Here is a 21,417-nt window from a genome sequence, read left to right as displayed (position 1 = left end):
CTTAATAAAACCTTTTAAAAGAGCAGTTAATCTATTGCCTTGCACTTGTACCCAAGAAGTTGCTAAATTAATTTACTGACAAAGAGATCAATCATCATAAATGGTGTTTAAACAATAACAGGGACTCGGAAGAGTAATAAGGGACTAGTGTTGGAATAGCATGATTTATTTCATCATCTTGTTGGTGTTGTAACAGGTTAATGGCAGAAACCTCCTTTCAGTTGACTTTGATCGAACAACAAAGACAGAAAAGATCTATGATGACCACCGTAAATTTCTTCTGAGGATCGCCTATGACACATCCGGACACCCGACTCTCTGGCTGCCGAGCAGCAAGCTGATGGCCGTCAATGTCACCTACTCATCCACAGGCCAAATTGCCAGCATCCAGCGGGGCACCACCAGCGAAAAAGTGGATTATGACGGACAGGGGAGGATCGTATCTCGAGTCTTTGCTGATGGTAAAACATGGAGTTACACATACTTGGAAAAGGTATGCCTGCCCACTGAGGTTAAAAATAAGGAAGGGATGATTAGCATTTTCCAGCAATCACCCAGAGCACTATGGGAGGAAAAAATAGTGGCACATGACTGAGTTCCATTTATCATTCTAAGTATCAATAGGGAAGTCACACTGGTACAGCAGTGATGAATTTCTGCATTAGCAAAGTGTTTCTCCTTAGTTAAGTTCTACTATCCAAGAACCTTTTAAGTGATTTATGCTGTAAACAAACAAGCACTAACGCTGTCCACCTGCCAAGCTTATACATTGACAACATTCGTAAATTAGACCTTTAGCATGTAAGTCACTTGTAAATAATTTCCGTGCTAGCTCTTTCGTTTATGAACGAGCCTTACATTAGCACAGTTAAAGCTGTCAGTTTTGTGTTGCTCCTGGCAGAGCTTCAACATAATCATAAAAAGCATGTAGATCCTATTTATGCATTATTAACCAAAAGAGGTTATTTTCTTAGAAAGTCACACTTTCAGGTACTCTGTGGCATCTCTCCTTTCTTCCACATGTAAAAGTAAGCATCCTAGCTTAGACGTTTTCCCTTTCTTAAGAACTATGCACGATGGAGACTTAGAGCTCCACATGTGCAAAACGCTGAGTTGTACGATGTGCAGCTTGGGGTACTGACTGGGGTCAGAGGGAATGAATGTGAAAGAAAAGGAAGAAAGAAAAGTCAATCTCCCTACAATTCCTTTCTTAAAAAATATAATCCACCAAAGAGCATATTCATAGGATCTTTCGTTTGCCTTTGAGACAAACATTCATACTAGAAAATGACTCGGTTTTGAGTTCTGATACATCCCCACCTCAACGCACTCCACCACCAACGACACAGACACACACTCTTCACAGTTACTGCCTCCACCCTCCGTACATCACAGTCGTGCAGAGTAACTTCCGTCACCCAAATAAATCACATCCACACCATTGCTGTGCTCTCCTCACACCATCTTGTCCATCAGCAGAGGTGCTCTACGAACGCCTCAGTCCAAACCCAACCCCCGCACCTGAGCCATCCCATCTGACTGTAGGAGGCCTAGACCCAGGCTGCTCTGCCTGAGAACCTGTTTCAGATCCAAAGCTCACTGTAGCGTGACCTCTCTTCAGGCTGTCTCCCAGCTCTGCAGTGCTTCCAGCCAGGACCCTCCTGGCCAGTCTGTCCCCTTGCACACTCACCATTTCTGCTCTCCTTGGAAGAGACTCACCCTTGAGATGATGGACTGTGCCTGTTAGGTGACGAGCTCCCTCCATGCTAATCATCCCCCTCCCTAGGTGGTCATTGAGCTGATTATTTGTTGAGAGACCACAGAATGAGGCCCCCACAAACATGCCTTTGTGGGAACAAATTCTAACCCCTAACAAATATTTCACCCTCCAACCAAACAAGCCCTAAGGCAGTGTCTCCAAGTGGGAGAGGATCACTGCTTTGTTCTGGAGCAGTTTTCCCAATTTAAATTAAATATATTACAGGGGAAAGTAACAGAAATATAAATACCCAGACCCTAAAAATTGATAGGAATGATCAAAATGTGACTGAAAAATGTTTAAAGGGAGCCAGGAGCATATCACTGACAAGAGCCATTGTGACAAAATGACAAAGGCAGTGGCCAAGGTCACCTTCGTGCACCAGTGGGGATCAGAAAAACCAGCAGGTCCTTTCTCATTGTCTTTCCCAAATCCCTAAAAGCCACTCAAACTATTTCCATTTCCTTGCTAAGACAGACACACTAAGCCAAAACTTATTCATAGCAGAACAAGTAATATTTTACTAACTACCATCAAATGTGATTTTAAATGACTGCAAAACTAGGTACTAGAACTTGGTGAGTTCATCAATAGTCCAAGCCTTCCTTGGAAGAATGCAAACTATTAGGAACCACTCTCAGGACACTCACTACACAACCTTCAGGCAAAACGTGCCCTAGATGTGCCCACAGAGGAGATTCTACAGAAGCTTAAGTCATGCAAAGGAGTCAGTCTCAGGAGGGCTCCCAGCCTAACCGTCCTCCCTGTGCCACCACCATTCCATTTGGTCTAACAGAGGCGAGGGGCACGTCCTCAGAGGAAGAGCCACCCGTGCCCCATATCACTGTAGAGTTTTACTTGACCGGCTGGGCCCACCTTCTCTCATGCTGATTGTCCTGATAAATTGCTGTCATTTGTCTTTCTGCAATGACTTACAAAACAGGCAGAGTTTATTTTTATTGATATTTTTATTCATTTCATAATTTAGCACCAAAGCAGTATGTAGTCCAGAAACCATTCTTAGAGCACGTAAGGTACAAATCAGATTTGGTACCCACAAAAGGAAATATCAGAATGTAAATTTTACTGTCAGTACAGATGCCTTGAACAATTTGCAAAAAAAAAAAAAAACCCAATATCCAAATCCATATTTCTACTAAGGGGATTTGCAGCTCTCATTCACCGTGTGATGATTAATTTAGCAGTGTTTGTTGATGCTGATGCTTTATGTACGTGCTACCCATTTTGGGCTGATTTTATGTCTCTTCTTTATATTAGGAATGCTTTGCTCCTCCCCCAAATACACGGGAAATTTTACACATGATTTGAATCGTCCTTCAATCAAATGAGGGGGGGAAGCCACCTTACTAAATAATTGCTAATTATGGATAGGATTGAATTTCCCATATGCCATTTTCTCCTTGAAATGTTGTCTTTAAAGCAACTTTGCTGGTGCTTGTATTACAACTTATCCAAATCCACTGACAATCTGCTGGCTGGCTGTGAATGTCTGTGAACAGAATGCTACAGTCATGACAGGCAGCACATTAGGACTCAAGAGCCACTCACTGTAGAGCCCCTCACAATTAAGCATCCAAGCAAATTACGCAGGGAATCGTTAACATATAAGGTCAAGAATAGCTCAATTAAAATGAAAATCATTTTCTCAAATGGAATGTTTCTGTGCATTTGTGGTCACTACATCTGCTTTTTGCTTCCCCCATTCACAAACAAACATTGGGTAACAAATATGTTCTCTCCTTACAGTCCATGGTTCTTCTGCTTCATAGCCAGCGGCAATACATTTTCGAATATGACATGTGGGACCGCCTGTCTGCCATCACCATGCCCAGCGTGGCTCGCCACACCATGCAGACCATCCGATCCATCGGCTATTACCGCAACATATACAATCCCCCGGAAAGTAATGCCTCCATCATCACAGACTACAACGAGGAAGGGCTGCTCCTGCAAACCGCTTTCCTGGGCACAAGTCGAAGGGTCTTATTCAAATATAGAAGGCAGACCAGGCTCTCAGAAATTTTATATGACAGCACAAGAGTCAGTTTTACCTATGATGAAACAGCAGGAGTCCTAAAAACAGTAAACCTCCAGAGCGATGGTTTTATTTGCACCATTAGATACAGACAAATTGGCCCCCTGATTGACAGACAGATTTTCCGCTTTAGTGAAGACGGGATGGTAAATGCGAGATTTGACTATAGCTATGACAACAGCTTCCGAGTGACCAGCATGCAGGGTGTCATCAATGAAACTCCGCTGCCCATTGATCTCTACCAGTTTGATGACATTTCTGGCAAAGTTGAGCAGTTTGGAAAATTTGGAGTTATATATTATGATATTAACCAGATCATTTCCACAGCTGTAATGACTTATACGAAGCACTTTGATGCTCATGGCCGCATCAAGGAAATTCAATATGAGATATTCAGGTCGCTCATGTACTGGATTACAATTCAATATGATAACATGGGTCGCGTAACCAAGAGAGAGATTAAAATAGGGCCTTTTGCCAACACTACCAAATATGGTTACGAATATGATGTTGATGGGCAGCTCCAAACAGTTTACCTAAATGAAAAGATCATGTGGCGGTACAACTATGATCTGAATGGAAACCTCCATCTACTGAACCCAAGTAACAGTGCACGTCTGACACCTCTTCGCTACGACCTGCGAGACAGAATCACTCGACTGGGTGACGTTCAGTATCGATTGGATGAAGATGGTTTCCTACGTCAAAGAGGCACAGAGATCTTTGAATATAGCTCCAAGGGGCTTCTAACTCGAGTTTACAGTAAAGGTAGTGGCTGGACAGTGATCTATCGTTATGACGGCCTGGGAAGGCGTGTTTCTAGCAAAACCAGCCTGGGACAGCACCTGCAGTTTTTTTATGCTGACCTAACTTATCCCACTAGGATCACTCATGTCTACAACCATTCAAGTTCAGAAATTACCTCCCTTTATTATGATCTCCAAGGACATCTTTTTGCCATGGAAATCAGTAGTGGGGATGAATTCTACATTGCATCAGATAACACTGGGACACCACTGGCTGTTTTCAGTAGCAATGGGCTTATGCTAAAACAGATTCAGTACACCGCATATGGTGAAATCTATTTTGACTCCAATATTGACTTTCAGCTGGTAATTGGATTTCATGGTGGCTTGTATGACCCACTCACCAAATTAATCCACTTTGGAGAAAGAGATTATGACATCTTGGCAGGGAGATGGACAACGCCTGACATAGAAATATGGAAAAGAATTGGGAAGGACCCAGCTCCTTTTAACTTGTACATGTTTAGGAATAACAACCCTGCAAGCAAAATCCATGATGTGAAAGACTACATCACAGGTAAGCATGTGTTTTTCCTTTCCAAGTGCTGAATTACTGTAATCATTAGATTAATACACAAAATATCTGGAATTGCTTTTTTGTTAAACTTTACAGTTGGCTCATGCAAAATCAAATCAAACGCTTCACCTTATAAGTGTATTTATTTCTCTATGGAACCATAGAGAAACCACAAAAGGAAAATGAGACATAGTTACTTCCGATTCTGCCTGCCAATGTCCAAGGCTACAAGTTTTTGAAATGACGTGAAATCCAATCATTTAAAGAAGGGAATTGACATGGGTGAGCAAACATCATGAATTCAGAGTCCCAAAATTAGAGTTCCAATCCCAGCTCCTCTCCTACAAGCTGGGTGGCTCTATAGGCAAGTCACATAGTGCTTATGAGTTTCAGTTTGCTACACTATGAAATGTGGATAATAATGCCTACATTATGGCATAAAATATAAGAATACATGAAATGCTGCTGCATTACAGTAACTAACTACCTTTACAAACATGCAATGTTGGGTTCTTTAATACATGTGTAAAGTTCTCATGGAGATAATCAGTGTGAAACACAACACAGTGTGACACACCATTTCATCCCTGGGAGGTGTTTAATTCCCTCTTCACCACCCTCACCTCAGGGCAATAATGGAGCAGTTTCTCCCCATCAGTTTCTTAGTCAGTGGATCCTGTGTCTGGTCTCACTTCTTCTGTCTTCTGAGACCATTGTCTTCATCGCCATTTAGTGCAACTCTTGCATGGTGACACTACTAACAGGCACACTAATTTTTCCACCAATATAGAGTAATTTTCAAGGTATAGATTTAAGATCTTTCCAAGTTTAGTGCATGTTGCTGTTTTAGTTTTGCAAGATGTAAAACATCAGATCCCACTTCTGCCACCACAGAACCACCAGGAAGTAAAACAGACATGAGGTCCTTGCAAGCACTATTCTAGTTTCCTTTAGTGAGCTGACTCGTTTACTCAACCTCTACTCCCAAGAATTCTGAATCCTCCTGCTTCCACCTTCTGTTCCTGATTTACACTGCCATAATTAACCTCTCTGCCACATTCATGTTTCTTGGAGAAAGTTTCTTTTCTGGTTTTTTTTTTTTTTTTTTTTTGGTTGGTTGGTTTGGTTTGTTTTTTTTTTTTTAATTTCAGCTCATCATGGGGATACATAAGTTCAGGTTATATACAATGTCCATGTCCTGCCCATCCCCCCAAGTCAGAGCCTCAAGCGTGTCCATTCACCAGACAGTTCGCCTGGCACTCACCATGTAGTCATACCTCCATCTCCTCCCCCCACCCCCACCTCCCCGAGTCAGCACCCTCAAGCATGACCATTCCCCAGACGGTGCGCAACGCAGTCATCATGTAGGCATACACCCATCCCCTCCCCCCACCCCCCCATCTCAATCTGATATCTAATTGGTACCCTTCCCCGATGTACATTTAGGTGATGATCAGGGAAACCAATTTTCTGGTGAGTACATGTGATGCTTGTGTATCCATTCTCTGGATACTTCACTTAATATAATGGGTTCCAGTTCTCTCCAGGAGAACCAAACAGATGTCGTATCACCATTATTTCTTATAGCTGAGTAATACTCCATGGTATACATATACCACAGTTTACTAATCCATTCGTGGATTGATGGGCATTTGGGTTGTTTCCACATCTTTGCAATTGTGAATTGTGCTGCTATAAACATTCGGGTACAGGTGTCTTTGTTATAGAATGACTTTTGTTCTTCTGGGTAGATGCCCAATAATGGGATTGCTGGATCGAATGGTAGGTCTACCTGAATCTGTTTAAGGTATCTCCATAATGCTTTCCACAGGGGTTGCACTAGTTTGCAGTCCCACCAGCAGTGTATGAGTGTTCCTGTCTCTCCGCATCTGCGCCAACATGTGTTGTTTTGGGACTTTTTGATAAAGGCCATTCTCACTGGAGTTAAGTGATATCTCATTGTGGTTTTGATTTGCATTTCCCTGATGATTAGGGACGTTGAGCATTTTTTCATATGTTTGTTGACCATTCTTATATCTTCTTTTGAAAAATTTCTATTCATGTCCTTTGCCCATTTGTTGATAGGGTTGTTTGATTTTTTTCTTGCTGATTTTCCTGAGTTCTGAATAGATTCTTGTTATCAGACCTTTATCTGATGTGTAGTATGCGAAAATTTTTTCCCATTCTGTAGGCTGTCTGTTTATTTTCGTGACTATTTCTTTGGCTGTGCAGAAGCTTTTTAATTTAATCAGGTCCCATTCGTTTATTTTTGTTGTTGCTGTGATTGCCTTAGGGGTTTTCTTCATAAATTCTTTGCCTAGACCAATGTCTGTAAGAGTCTTTCCTACTTTTTCTTCTAGAATTCTAATAGTTTCTCCCCTAAGGTTTAGGTCTGTTATCCACCGTGATTTGATTTTTGTGAGAGGTGAAAGCTGTGGGTCCTGTTTTAGTCTTCTACATGTGGCTATCCAGTTTTCCCAGCACCATTTATTAAATAAGGAATCTTTTCCCCAAAGTATGTTTTTGTCTGCTTTGTCAAAGATTAGATGGCTATATGAGGACAGTCAAACGGAGAACCAAATTAAGGACTCAATACCCTTCAAAATCGCAACAAAGAAAATAAAATACCTAGGTTGGTTTGGTTTGACTTAAGATTTTTTTTTTTTTTCCCTTGGCTTGTTAGGTGCTCCTTCAGGCTGCCTCTTTTCTAGCTCAGTATTTGAGGCATACTGAGATATTGGTTCCCTCGGTTCTCAAAACAGCTCTCGACATGTGGCCCCTGTTCATTTCACATCTGCTTCCTACTGCCTAAAGCATTTCATATCTCTCTTCCACGTGAGCATTTCCAGACTGCCTAAAGCATTTCATATCTCTCTTCCACGTGAACCAGCTGAAAGTCTCTTCTTTCAGCATCCTTGTTCAGTCACACCCTTATGGTATTGTCATTTGGGGTTTTTCAGTACACATCTGCATTTAAATCCCATTATCTTGGCAGTGGTTTTCTATAGTTAAGACCCTCTGATTTTCACTGTTATGCAGACATTGTTCAGAGTAAAAGAATTTTTGCCCCCAATACTCCAACATTTGGGAGAAACAATTTTCCCCAAAGTATAAGATTCCCCCACACACCCACATAGTCTTGTCTACACTCTCACAAAGAAAAATGTGTCACTTTCCATCCTATGTCAACAACTTGGGACTTTTCTCTCCCCACCACCATGCCATTTAAAAGAAGGAGAATATCACTGGTTTTGCAGCCATATTATGCCTGGACAAAGGACCTGCCAGCCTGGCAATGAGGTGAGACTGTGTGCCCTAGAGAAGGAAATGGGAAACCAGTGGCTCTCCATCATCCTGACAAGCAGTTTACCTCTGGTTATTTAAGGGGTGTTGACACGGGCTGCCTGAAAGGCTGGAAAGCCCACAGCTCCTGAATTCATCCTCTCCTAGCAACGTGGACTGCAGGGAATGCCATAGCAGCATTTTCTGAAAAACATCAAAAGAGAGATGGAACAGCATAAAATATATTAGGTGGAATGCAATTTCAAATTTTCCAGCAATGTGCTTAATATATAAAATAATCTACACCCAACTGTACTCATAAAGCTGCAAGCCTGCTGAGTAGTTCTGTAACATTATAACCTCCAGAATAGAATAAAAACCTTATTCTGAGCTTAATGGCTTTTGGAGTCACATGGCAATATTTTAAAATACCATTTTAAAGGTTTCCAGGTTTGCTCCCCAAAAAGTTTGTCTCCACCTGTGCACAGTGAGCCTTTGAAGTCACAACTGATGGTAATCAGGACTTCTGTGCCCTTGGCCAGTTTTGCCAGCTTTCAGCATTCATCTTTGATTAAGAATCAACCGTTGATTTTAATACTCTCAATTTAGGGTTTTTATTAATAGAAAATGGGTTGTGGAAGTCCACATATCCTTGGGCAATCACTTTTGAAAGCTAATAACACACAACTTCTATTTGAGACCAGCCTTTACTAACTACAAAAACAAATCCCATTTGTTTTCTACAACTGCGTCTCTTTCATGCTGCTGCGCATTGTGATTACCCCTTTTATCACTATTACCAGCACAGGATGCGACTTAGCAGGAATGACAGCTCATCCGGTCTGTGTGAGTGTCTATTACCCTGCATTTTTTGTAGCACTTGCCATAGTTCTGTTATGAAGGCTTTTGTCGTCAGGTCTAAAAATAGAGAGTGGGGTTTGAATTGTAGGATGAAGGCAAGCGTGTGCTCTTTTTGATATTATTATTTGTGAAATTGGAGTTTTTAAGGTAAGAATTTAAATTAATAAATTAGCACAAAATAAACCCTAACACCTTTCATTTTGAACACTCTTCTCCTAGATGTTAACAGCTGGCTGGTGACATTTGGATTCCATCTGCACAATGCTATTCCTGGATTCCCTGTTCCCAAATTTGATTTAACAGAACCTTCTTACGAACTTGTGAAGAGTCAGCAGTGGGATGACATACCGGTAAGAAACAAAAAGAAAACCTATGAAAAGGTGATATATGGCTTACTTGGCTTATTTACCCATATTGAATCACACTCCCCTTGTGAAAACTATACCAAAGATGGTTTTTAATTTTTTGACTCTTTTAGGGAAGAAAAATACCACTTCCTTTGCATTTCTGTTCAACAAACCAGGGGCTTGTTAAACAGGCTTAAATGTGTTTTTAGTGATGCTAATAAAAACACAGAAAGACATTATCAAAAAGTAATAAAATGCAGAAGCTCACTTTTGAGTGCTGGGTTTCTACAGAGAACCCCATGAAAGCACATTTATGGCACTTGGGACTCAAAGGCAAAACTGCAATAAACAATAAACCCGAGGGCAGGGAGTTCATATTACAAATGAGCAGCCCACAAACAATGCCATGAAGTTCACCTTCTTTAAAATATTTAACAGTGCTTCATGGGAAAAGATTAAAAATAAAAATAAATGTTCTCTGGTAAGACTCTACCTACAACCAGATGGGTTTATAGAATTTTCCTGAGGATAACAGATCAAGAGGCCTGTAACTATTATGAGAAATAAAAGGAAAGAAATATAATGGAAAGGGGACGAAAGATGGCGGAGTAGAGGTGACCTCCTGGATTCGTGCTCCCGGAGAAGAAGGCCTGGATCTCAGCCTGCCACAACGCTAGAGGATTGCTCCCCCACCAGAACAGCGGTGTGAACCCACGGAGACTCAGCGTGGGACACAGAGAGCAAGAAAAGACTGAGGTGAACGGAAAATCTTATCGGGACAATCTGGAGAGTGCGGGACGGACAATAGAGAGGGGAGCGTGGGCCGGCTGCACCCGCCTCACCAGTGAGTGAGGGGGGTTCAGCCCCACAGAAAAGCGGCCTGTCTCCCCACTGACCTCCACTCCCACTCAGTTAGGGATCTGCCTGAAGCTGGTGCGGAATCACCACGGGAGATGCAGGGCTCTGCAGAGCGGAGACAATAGCCGGGGGCATTTCGGACCCGGAGCCCTGTGGGCAGACTGCAACCCGCGGGAGAGGGGTCACGCCGGGCTGCAGCGAAAGACACCTGGGGGACGCCGAACTGTCTCCTTTACGCGGTGGCCGGGCTCCCGCAATCCCGGCTCCCCCAGCCCCTGCCGGCGACCGGCGCACGGGCAGCCACCATTGTCGGGGTCTCCAGCCCAGCCGCTGCGGAGCGACTGGGAACCCGGCAGCTCCATCCCCTAGTCTGCGGCCCCCACTAGCAGCTCCACCTTTTCGTGAACACTGAGCGCTTCCCCGGTTGCGGGGGAACAGAGCGTGGACTTTGCGGACATTGGAGCGGGCAGACCGTCACCCCCGGGAGCTGCAGCAGCCGGGGCCCTGGGCAAACGCGGGCACCACCCTCCCCCCAGCCACTGTCTTTCGCGCAGAGAGAGGCAGAAACCACCTCGAGAGAGGAAGAGGCAAGGAAAAAGTCGCTTTCTGTCTGCAATTAAATCAGCCCAGGGACGGGACTCTCAAACCGGTTTCAGGCCAAATTAATTCTCTGGGGCTGGACCCAACAGGAGCAGCCCCTCAGCTGAGGCAGCAAAATCCTGAACAACACGTGAAGGGCTCCCCCTAGTGACAGAGGTGGCAGCTTACCTGGGCTGCTGCACAGCCCAAGATCCGCGCGCACGGAGTGCCTCTGTCCAGCTTAAAGCTAGCTCAAAGAAGGGACCTAAGGATTGATCCACATGGGAAGGCCTTGGCGAAAGAACTCTGGGAGTATAAAGAATCAAGCTGAAACCTCATCTACAAAGAAGACTACTAATTCTCCACCAATTGTCACAAACCAAACTCGAAATAGCAATATGTCGCAGGGAGAATTTCAATCATGGATCATAAATAAGCTGAACATTATGCAAGAAAAAATGGATAACCAACACAAAGATACCACAAAAAAGATCCAGGACTTGGAAGAAAAATTCACTAAAGAAATCAAAATATTGAAGAAAAATCAAACTGAACTCCTGGAAATGAAGAATTTATCCAGGGAGCTACAAAACACAGTGGGAAGTCTCAAGAACAGGGTAGAATAAACAGAAGAAAGAATCTCAGAAATCGAAGATAACACTTTCCAATTAAATAAGTCAGTCACAGAGATGGAGCAAAGAAATAAAAGTAAAGACCGGAGTCTACAAGAAATGTGGGATTATGTGAAGAAGCCTACTGTGAGAGTTCTCGGCATTCCTGAGGGTGAAGAAGACAATAAACAAGGGTTAGATAAGCTATTTGAAGACATAATTGAGGAAAATTTCCCAGGCCTTGCCAAAACTCTAGATATACAGGTTCAAGAAGCTCAAAGAACCCCTGGGAGATTCATACCAAATAGGAAGACACCACATCATGCAGTTATCAGACTGACCAAAATTTCCACTAAAGAGGCCATTCTATGAGCTGTAAGGAGAAAGAAGCAAGTTACATACAAAGGAAAATCCATCTGAATCACGCCAGATTTCTCAACTGAAACCTTACAAGCAAGAAGAGACTGGGGCCCCATTCTCACTCTTCTGAAACAAAATAATGCCCAGCCTTGAATCCCATACCCAGCTAAGCTCAGCTTTATATATGAAGGTGAAATTAAGACATTCTCAGATAAACCAAAACTCAGAGAATTCACCAAGACCAGCTCTCCAAGAAGTACTCAAAACAGGACTACACACGGACCAGCAAAAGAAAGACCCATGAATATAAAACTACTCAAGAGAAGATAAAAACTCAGTTATCACAATGGCTCAAGTGAGAAAACAGAATAATGAAATTCAAGCCAACATGAGGAACAGAAATCAGTCTCACTTATCAATTCTCTCATTAAATGTGAATGGATTGAATTCCCCACTCAAGAGACATAGACTGGCCCAATGGTTAAAAAAATACAAGCCAAGTATCTGCTGTCTTCAGGAAACTCATCTAACCTGCAAGAATGCATTTAGACTGAAAATAAAAGGGTGGAAATTGATATTTCAAGCAAACGGAAGCCAAAAGAAAGCTGGCGTGGTGGTTCTAATCTCCGATAACATAGTTTTTAAATCAATAAAAGTAATGAAAGACAAAGATGGTTACTATATACTGGTGAAGGGTACAATTCAACAAGAAGACATAACTATACTTAATATACATGCACCCAACTTAGGTGCACCCAGATTCATAAAGCAAACCCTACTTGATTTGAACAAAATGATAGATAACAGCATGTTGATACTCGGAGACTTTAACACACCACTGACAGTACAGGACAGGTCCTCCAAACAAAAAATAAACAAAGAAACAATGGACTGAAATAGAATGCTAGAACAAATGGGCCTCACCGACATCTACAGGACATTCTACCCAAATCCACTGAATATACTTTCTTCTCATCAGCCCATGGGACATTCTCCAAGATTGACCATATCCTAGGACATAAAGCATGTCTTAAAAAATTTTAAAAAATAGAAATTATACCATGCATCTTCTCAGATCACAGCAGAATAAAAGTAATAATGAACCCTAACAGCAATTCTCATTCCTACTCAACGTCATGGAAGCTAAACAACCTTCTCGATTATTTTATAAATGAAGAAATCAAGACGGAAATCAAAAGATTCTTTGAATTAAACGACAACGGAGACACAACTTATCAAAATCTGTGGGACACAGCTAAAGCAGTCCTGAGAGGAAAATTTATTTCCATAAATGCCTATATCAAAAAGACAGAAAATTTACAAATAGACAATCTAATGAATAGACTCAAAGAGCTGGAGAAGGAAGAACAGACCAACCCCAAACCCAGCAGAAGGTGAGAAATTATTAAGATCAAATCAGAACTGAAATAAAAGGACAACAAACAAACCATAAGGGAGATTAATAAATCAAAAAGTTGGTTCTTTGAAAACATAAACAAGATTCACACACCTCTGGCTAGGCTAACCAAGAGCAGAAAAGAAAAAATTCTAATAACCTCCATCAGGAACATGAAAGGAGAAATCATGACTGATGCCACAGAGATACATGACATCATCTATGAATTTTACAAAAATTGTTATGCACACAAATTGGAAAATGAGGAGGAAATGGACAAATTTTTAGAAACACACAGCCTTCCCAGGAAGAAACATAATTCCTGAATAGACCAATATCTAGATCTGAAATCGAAACAGCAATAAAAAACCTTCCCAAAAAGAAAAGCCCTGGACCAGATGGGTTCACACCTGAATTTTACCATACCTACAAAGAAGAACTGGTGCCCATCCTACATAAACTATTCTCCAATATCAAGAAGGATGGAATTCTCCCCAACACATTTTACCAAGCCAACATAATTTTAATACCAAAACCAGGAAAGGATGCAACAAAAAAAGAAAACTACAGACCAATATCCCTTATGAATATAGATGCAAAAATTCTCAATAAAATCCTAGCAAATCGAATCCAAGTGCTTATCAAAAAAATAATCCATCACGACCAAGTGGGCTTCATCCCAGAGATGCAGGGATGGTTTGACATACACAAATCTATAAACGTAATTCACCACATAAATAGAAGCAAAAGTAAAGATCATATGATCCTCTCAATAGATGCAGAAAAAGCATTTGACAAAATTCAACACCCTTTTATGATAAGAACACTTAACAAAATAGGCACAGACGGGGCTTACCTAAAAATGATACAAGCCATATATGACAAACCACAGCCAACATCATACTGAATGGGGAAAAACTGAAAGCATTCCCACTTCGAACTGGAACCAGACAAGGCTGCCCACAGTCCCCATTACTTTTCAACATAGTATTGGAAGTCCTTGCGAGAGCTATCAGGCAAGAGAGCAGAATCAAGGGAGTCCAGATAGGGAAAGAAGAGATCAAACTCTCACTCTCTTCTGATGATATGATGTTATATCTTGAAAACCCCAAGGATTCAACCAAGAGACTCCTGGAATTGATCAATGAATTCAGTAAAGTCTCGGGATACAAAATCAATACACACAAATCAGAAGCATTCATATATGCCAATAACAGTCAAACGGAGAACCAAATTAAGGACTCAATACCCTTCAAAATAGCAACAAAGAAAATAAAATACTTAGGAATATATTTACCTAAGGAGGTAAAGGACCTCTATAGGGAGAACTGAGAAACACTGAGGAAGGAAATTGCAGAACATGTAAATAGGTGGAAAACCATACCATGCTCGTGGATCGGAAGAATCAACATTGTTAAAATGACTATACTGCCCAAAGTTATCCACAGATTCAATGCAATCCCTATTAAATTACCAACATCATTTTTCACAGATATAGAAAGAATAATTCTACGCTTTGTGTGGAACCAGAGAAGACCCCGTTTAGCAAAAGCAATTTTAAGCAACAAAAACAAAATGGGAGGTATTAATTTACCAGACTTCAAACTATAGTACAAAGCTGTGATTATTAAAACTGCTTGGTACTGGCACAAGTGCAGGGACACAGACCAATGGAACAGAACAGAAAATCCAAATATAAAACCATCCTCATATAGCCATCTAATCTTTGACAAAACAGACAAAAACATACTCTGGGGAAAAGATTCCTTATTTAATAAATGGTGCTGGGAAAACTGGATAGCCACATGTAGAAGACTAAAACAGGACCCACAGCTTTCACCTCTCACAAAAATCAAATCACGGTGGATAACAGACCTAAACCTTAAGGGGGAAACTATTAGAATTTTAGAAGAAAATGTAGGAAAGACTCTTACAGACATTGGCCTAGGCAAAGAATTTATGAAGAAAACCCCTAAGGCAATCAATCACAGCAACAACAAAAATAAACGAATGGGACCTGATTAAATTAAAAAGCTTCTGCACAGCCAAAGAAACAATCACGAAAATAAACAGACAGCCTACAGAATGGGAAAAAATTTTCGCATACTACACATCAGATAAAGGTCTGATAACAAGAATCTATTCAGAACTCAGGAAAATCAGCAAGAAAAAATCAAACAACCCTATCAAAAAATGGGCAAAGGACATGAATAGAAATTTTTCAAAAGAAGATATAAGAATGGTCAACAAACATATGAAAAAATGCTCAACGTCCCTAATCATCAGGGAAATGCAAATCAAAACCACAATGAGATATCACTTAACTCCAGTGAGAATGGCCGTTATCAAAAAGTCCCAAAACAACACATGTTGGCGCAGATGCGGAGAGACAGGAACACTCATACACTGCTGGTGGGACTGCAAACTAGTGCAACCCCTGTGGAAAGCATTATGGAGATACCTTAAACAGATTCAGGTAGACCTACCATTCGATCCAGCAATCCCATTATTGGGCATCTACCCAGAAGAACAAAAGTCATTCTATAACAAAGACACCTGTACCCGAATGTTTATAGCAGCACAATTCACAATTGCAAAGATGTGGAAACAACCCAAATGCCCATCAATCCACGAATGGATTAGTAAACTGTGGTATATGTATACCATGGAGTATTACTCAGCTATAAGAAATAATGGTGATACGACATCTGTTTGGTTCTCCTGGAGAGAATTGGAACCCATTATATTAAGTGAAGTATCCAGAGAATGGATACACAAGCATCACATGTACTCACCAGAAAATTGGTTTCCCTGATCATCACCTAAATGCACATTGGGGAACGGTACCAATTGGATATCAGACTGAGATGGGGGGTGGGGGGAGGGGATAGGTGTATGTCTACATGATGAGCGCGTTGCGCACCGTCTGGGGAATGGTCATGCTTGAGGCTCTGACTCAGGGGGATGGGCAGGACATGGATAATGTATACAACCTGAACTTATGTACCCCCACGATGAGCTAAAATAAAAAAGAAGAAGAAGAAGAAGAAATATAATGGAAAATTGCAAAGTCAAAGCTGCCATTTCAGAAGGTGGCACTTTCAATTCCCACCATTCAGAGATTGGAAAGGAATGTACCACAAAACACCAGAATTTCTAGCTTAAAGCAAGAATAATTAGAGGTCAAGAAATTGGGTTATCCCATAATGATAAAAAGCAGAGGAGAGTGCAGAGTTTCTAAGATTAATGCCCCCCCAGCAATTTCCTATAATTTCAATGACTACAAAGAGGAAAGGCAATCATGGCTAACACACACATACGTACACACACCATATACAATACTAATAACACTGTTTTCTGTTACATGTTTGATACTTAACAAAAAAGCAATTCCTTTTTCAGATGTTGCAAATACAGCCACGTGCTGCATAGCAATGTTTTAGTCAACAACTGCATATACAATGGTGATCCCATAAGATTATACCGTATTTTTATCGCACCTTTAGATACACAAATGTTTAGACACAAATATTCAGAAACAAATATTCACCGTTGTGTTATAACTGCCTATTCAGTATAGTCACATGCTGTACAGGTCTGTAGCCCAAAAGCAATAGGCTGTACCATATAGCCTAGGTGTGTGGTAGGCTGTGCTATCTAGGTTTGTATAAGTGCACTCTGTGATGTTTGCACAATAAAATCACCTAAGATGCATTTCTCAGAATATATCCATGTCATTAAGCAGCACATGACTGTATATCCACACTGATAAAGTGCGGTGAAGACACGCTGAGGTTTCCTGATGCATTTGAACGTGCATATTCAAACTCTGTATGACTTTCCAGCATGTCTGAAAACACTTAAGTCTAACTGTACAAATGGACTTGCCAACTTTTTTCCTAGGCAGCATTTTAAATATGGTTCAAGTTCGCTGTCCAGAGAAGCACATCATAAAGACAGCTTAGGGAATCGCTGGCAGAGACATTGAGGCTGCCCCAAGTGCAGAAAAGCAACTGTTTCTTTCATTGCTGAACATGAAACAGATGTTTCTATTTGGGAGACACTGGCCAAACATCTGGTAGTATAAGAAATGTCTGAGTTAAGATGCCCCCAATTTAAAAGATTTACCAATGTAGACATCCACTGTCCCCAAGTCTGCGAAAAATAATTATTTTCCTAACGTAATAAATACTCATCCCTGTACATTTCAGTTCTCCCATTACACTGCCAATCTTGAGCTGAAAACTGGGTTCGCAGGGAGGACGGACAGAGTTGACTTAAAGCACAGGCATTTCAAAGCATATAAAGTGGGGACCCAGTGATGGCCCAGCCTTTAAGATCCTTCTCTGGGTTTGATGCTTTCGCCTCGGCCTCCCGTGGAGCCAGCTCCTGGGACAGCGGACCCGATAAGCCGCCTTCCCCACATGGCGCGGGCCTGGTAAGAGAGCATCTAGAAACTATACGAGAAAAGCTAAAAACATGAATATCCTGCCCACATTAGAAACTTAAGAAACCTTTTAGGAAATACGTGATGGGGCTCAGCCTTTTTATGTTTCAAAACCCATCTGGATCACCTTGAGGGGAAGGGATCTGGAGTGCATTCCTCCGCCCAGGCTTGGGCAGGCCTTTCATCTCTGACGCACCAGTGGAGGCTTTAATCCCCGCCTCGGGGTCTCCAGCGACCCCCGCCCCCTTCTCTGGTCAGCCGCCAGGAAGCCTGGCCGGTGCCACAGCCGTTCTTTCACGCGTTACCTGTTGTGTTTTGCCTTCCAGCCCATTTTTGGAGTCCAGCAGCAAGTGGCGAGGCAAGCCAAGGCCTTCCTGTCCCTGGGGCGGATGGCGGAGGTGCAGGTGAGCCGGCGCAGGGCGGGCGGCGAGCAGTCGTGGCTGTGGTTCGCCACGGTCAAGTCGCTGATCGGCAAGGGCGTCATGCTGGCCGTGAGCCAGGGCCGCGTGCAGACCAACGTGCTCAACATCGCCAACGAGGACTGCATCAAGGTGGCGGCCGTGCTCAACAGCGCCTTCTACCTGGAGAACCTGCACTTCACCATCGAGGGCAAGGACACGCACTACTTCATCAAGACCACCACGCCCGAGAGCGACCTGGGCACGCTGCGGCTGACGAGCGGCCGCAAGGCGCTGGAGAACGGCATCAACGTGACGGTGTCGCAGTCCACCACGGTGGTGAACGGCAGGACGCGCAGGTTCGCCGACGTGGAGATGCAGTTCGGCGCGCTGGCGCTGCACGTGCGCTACGGCATGACGCTGGACGAGGAGAAGGCGCGCATCCTGGAGCAGGCACGGCAGCGCGCGCTCGCCCGGGCCTGGGCGCGCGAGCAGCAGCGCGTGCGCGACGGCGAGGAGGGCGCGCGCCTCTGGACGGAGGGCGAGAAGCGGCAGCTGCTGAGCGCCGGCAAGGTGCAGGGCTACGACGGGTACTACGTACTCTCCGTGGAGCAGTACCCCGAGCTGGCCGACAGCGCCAACAACATCCAGTTCCTCCGACAAAGCGAGATCGGCAAGAGGTAACGCCCGGGCCGCGCCGTCCTCGCCGCGGGGACACCGGACTGGCCGGCCGCGGGCGCCTCGCCGGGGCCGAACGCGCCGCTTTGCTCTGATTGTTCTGGAGCACAACCCGAATTGGACTCTCCGACGCGGAAGAGCCTTCTGGGAGAACGATACTGCTATTAAAAAACAAAACGAAACCACACAAACACACACAAAGACAAAGACCACTTTTTTCTGAATGACCTTAAAGGTGATCGGCTTTAAAGAATATGTTTACATATGCATATCGCTGCACTCAGTTGGACCGAAAGTAGTAAAAGAAAAAAATGATGAAAGAAAGGAAAAAAGGCCTCAACATTTTGCTCGGGGCTGTCTATTCCTTCAAAACACTGTACTTAAGGTAAAAAAAAAAAAATGCATACAGTGTTTCCAAATATTACCGAATTGTCCACCTTTGCTTACAAGAAGTAGTCTCTCTGCATAGGATGTGATATGTATCTCTGTTCATTTTAAAATGTGGGGGGAAATTGTTGTTTATAGACAAACCAACTGCTTTCCCTGTGCAGCTTTGTAAAAGGACATTGGCACAGTGACTTCTGCTTCGGCGGGGATTTAATAACGGATTTTACAACGCTAACGTGGTTTGCCTTGGGGAAAAACTGGCAACTAGAATCCTTGTCACTGATAAGCAAAGGAAATCCTGATTTTTTTGTAAATTATGTGAGACAAGTTGTTTATGGATTTTTATATGAATTACAATTTACTGTACATCAAATATTAGTCTCAGAGGAGTTAATTTATGTAAAGTGTTTAAAAAGTTTATACTTAAAAATAAAATGATAAAAACATGTGAACCGTGTGATTTTTTTAAAAGGATTGCACCTTTTGTTATCTGTTATAGCTGTACAGTATAAATTATTATATTGTAGAGATATAACAACTTATGCCTATAATGTCCAGAAGTGTTAATATTTTTGTATTAGGTTGAAAAAAATGTGCAACTTTCTATCACTAGATGGATAGGACAGTGCAATCCTAAGTGGGTGGCAAATCAGAGAACTGCTCCTTTCTCTTCCTTCTCTTATTCATCACGCCAGTGTCCTCAAGCATTATCAACTACGGGCACAATACAAAACTTAGAAAACTAAGGCTGGTGGAATGTAAGGGAAGATATGAAAAAACAGGGGGAAGGGGTTTTCTGGCCCACTCTCAGCCCTGGAAGTCCATGGGGAGTTGAGAGAATTAACCCTGGGGTTTTTACTATTATTGTTACCGTTCTTGAAGCTCCATCTCATGATGGAGGCGAGACCACATCAGATGCCCAGGAAACATTTCTGAGGAGGGAAGAATCTGATGTAGTCGTGACTGTAAGCACGTGTCTTAAGGTCTAGGAAAGACAGCAGAAACCCAGCAGTGGGGAGCAGCCAGAAGGAGCAGGGTCACTCTGCTAGTCTCGGGTCACCAAGAGGGACAAAAAAGGGAGACAAAAGCTCCTGTAAGCCCACATGACCAAACCACCTTTGTTGCTGGTTTGAATGGCAGCCTCTGCTCTGTCTCGGGGAAGCCGGGGGTGGCAGATCCAGCTGGAAGTGAACTGACAGCCGTGCCCTCCTGCACACGTGCGTGCTGCGGGAACGAGCCCAGCCGCCATCTGCACTTCTGTGTCGGCTCAGCCGCTCTGACAAGTCTTTTTCGTGAGCACTAAATTCAGCCACAAAAATATTTTTAGAAAATATTTCTCAGTTCATTGAGCTATAGTACACACTGTTTTCCTCTATGTATAATGGTGATAAAATATAGCAAGTGAACATGTCGTAAATATAAAGGTTCAAGTGATGTATTGAAAATAATTTTCTAACTGCTTTGTATGTATCACATACTCTAAATTGCACAGTAGGCGTGTTTATTAAACAGACTGGCTGGGAAAGTTTCAAAATAGCTACTGAATTTACAGTATCAGTGCTATTACTGTCTTTGTGTATTTGGTAGAGCATACCGAGTAATTAATCTTCTAATGAATGCTGATATTTTATTAGAATGAAAGCACAGATTAGCATTAATTTTTTTATCCTGGAAATCCTTTGGCAAGTATTATGAAGCCCAAATTTAGAAAACTATGAGATTTCAAACCACATAAACATGGCTCTGTTTTACATTTTATTTTTTAACTGTTAACTTAGGTATTTGCAGTTCTGTTCAATGGAACTTCTGCAGGACTGTATTTAGCATGCTGTAAGTACTTTTGGGTGAAATAGGCTCTGAGTCTAAATTCTCAGAAATGTTTCTGATGTATTGACCATGAAAAGCTTGTACCACATGACAGAAGTGAAATCATAGTCTTAACCCCTTCTCGACATGGACTGGTCTTTACACCGGCACCAACAAATGACAGATCTGGAGTATTTTCTGGTGCTTATTTTAGATGAAGTCAAATCAACCCAATTAGTGTCTTGTTAGTAGGTATAATGAGCCTATTT

At 42.4% G+C, this 21,417-nt stretch overlaps 1 protein-coding gene across 1 annotated transcript in view; it reads left to right on the top strand.

Moving 5' to 3' along the window:
- TENM3 (teneurin transmembrane protein 3) overlaps window positions 1–19,045 on the top strand; it is a 437,141-nt gene extending 418,096 nt beyond the window's left edge. The window contains exons 24-27 of the mRNA XM_045552462.1: window positions 197–493; window positions 3,527–5,138; window positions 9,501–9,631; window positions 18,206–19,045. Coding sequence (XP_045408418.1) covers window positions 197–493; window positions 3,527–5,138; window positions 9,501–9,631; window positions 18,206–18,961 — 2,796 coding nt within the window. The 3' untranslated portion in view covers window positions 18,962–19,045. The remainder of the gene's footprint in view (window positions 1–196; window positions 494–3,526; window positions 5,139–9,500; window positions 9,632–18,205) is intronic.
- Window positions 19,046–21,417: the final 2,372 nt, after the last annotated feature.

The sequence above is a fragment of the Lemur catta genome, chromosome 5 (assembly GCF_020740605.2).
Source record: "Lemur catta isolate mLemCat1 chromosome 5, mLemCat1.pri, whole genome shotgun sequence".
NCBI classification, from domain to species: Eukaryota; Metazoa; Chordata; class Mammalia; order Primates; family Lemuridae; genus Lemur; species Lemur catta.
This window is presented reverse-complemented; position numbering and strand designations above follow the sequence as displayed.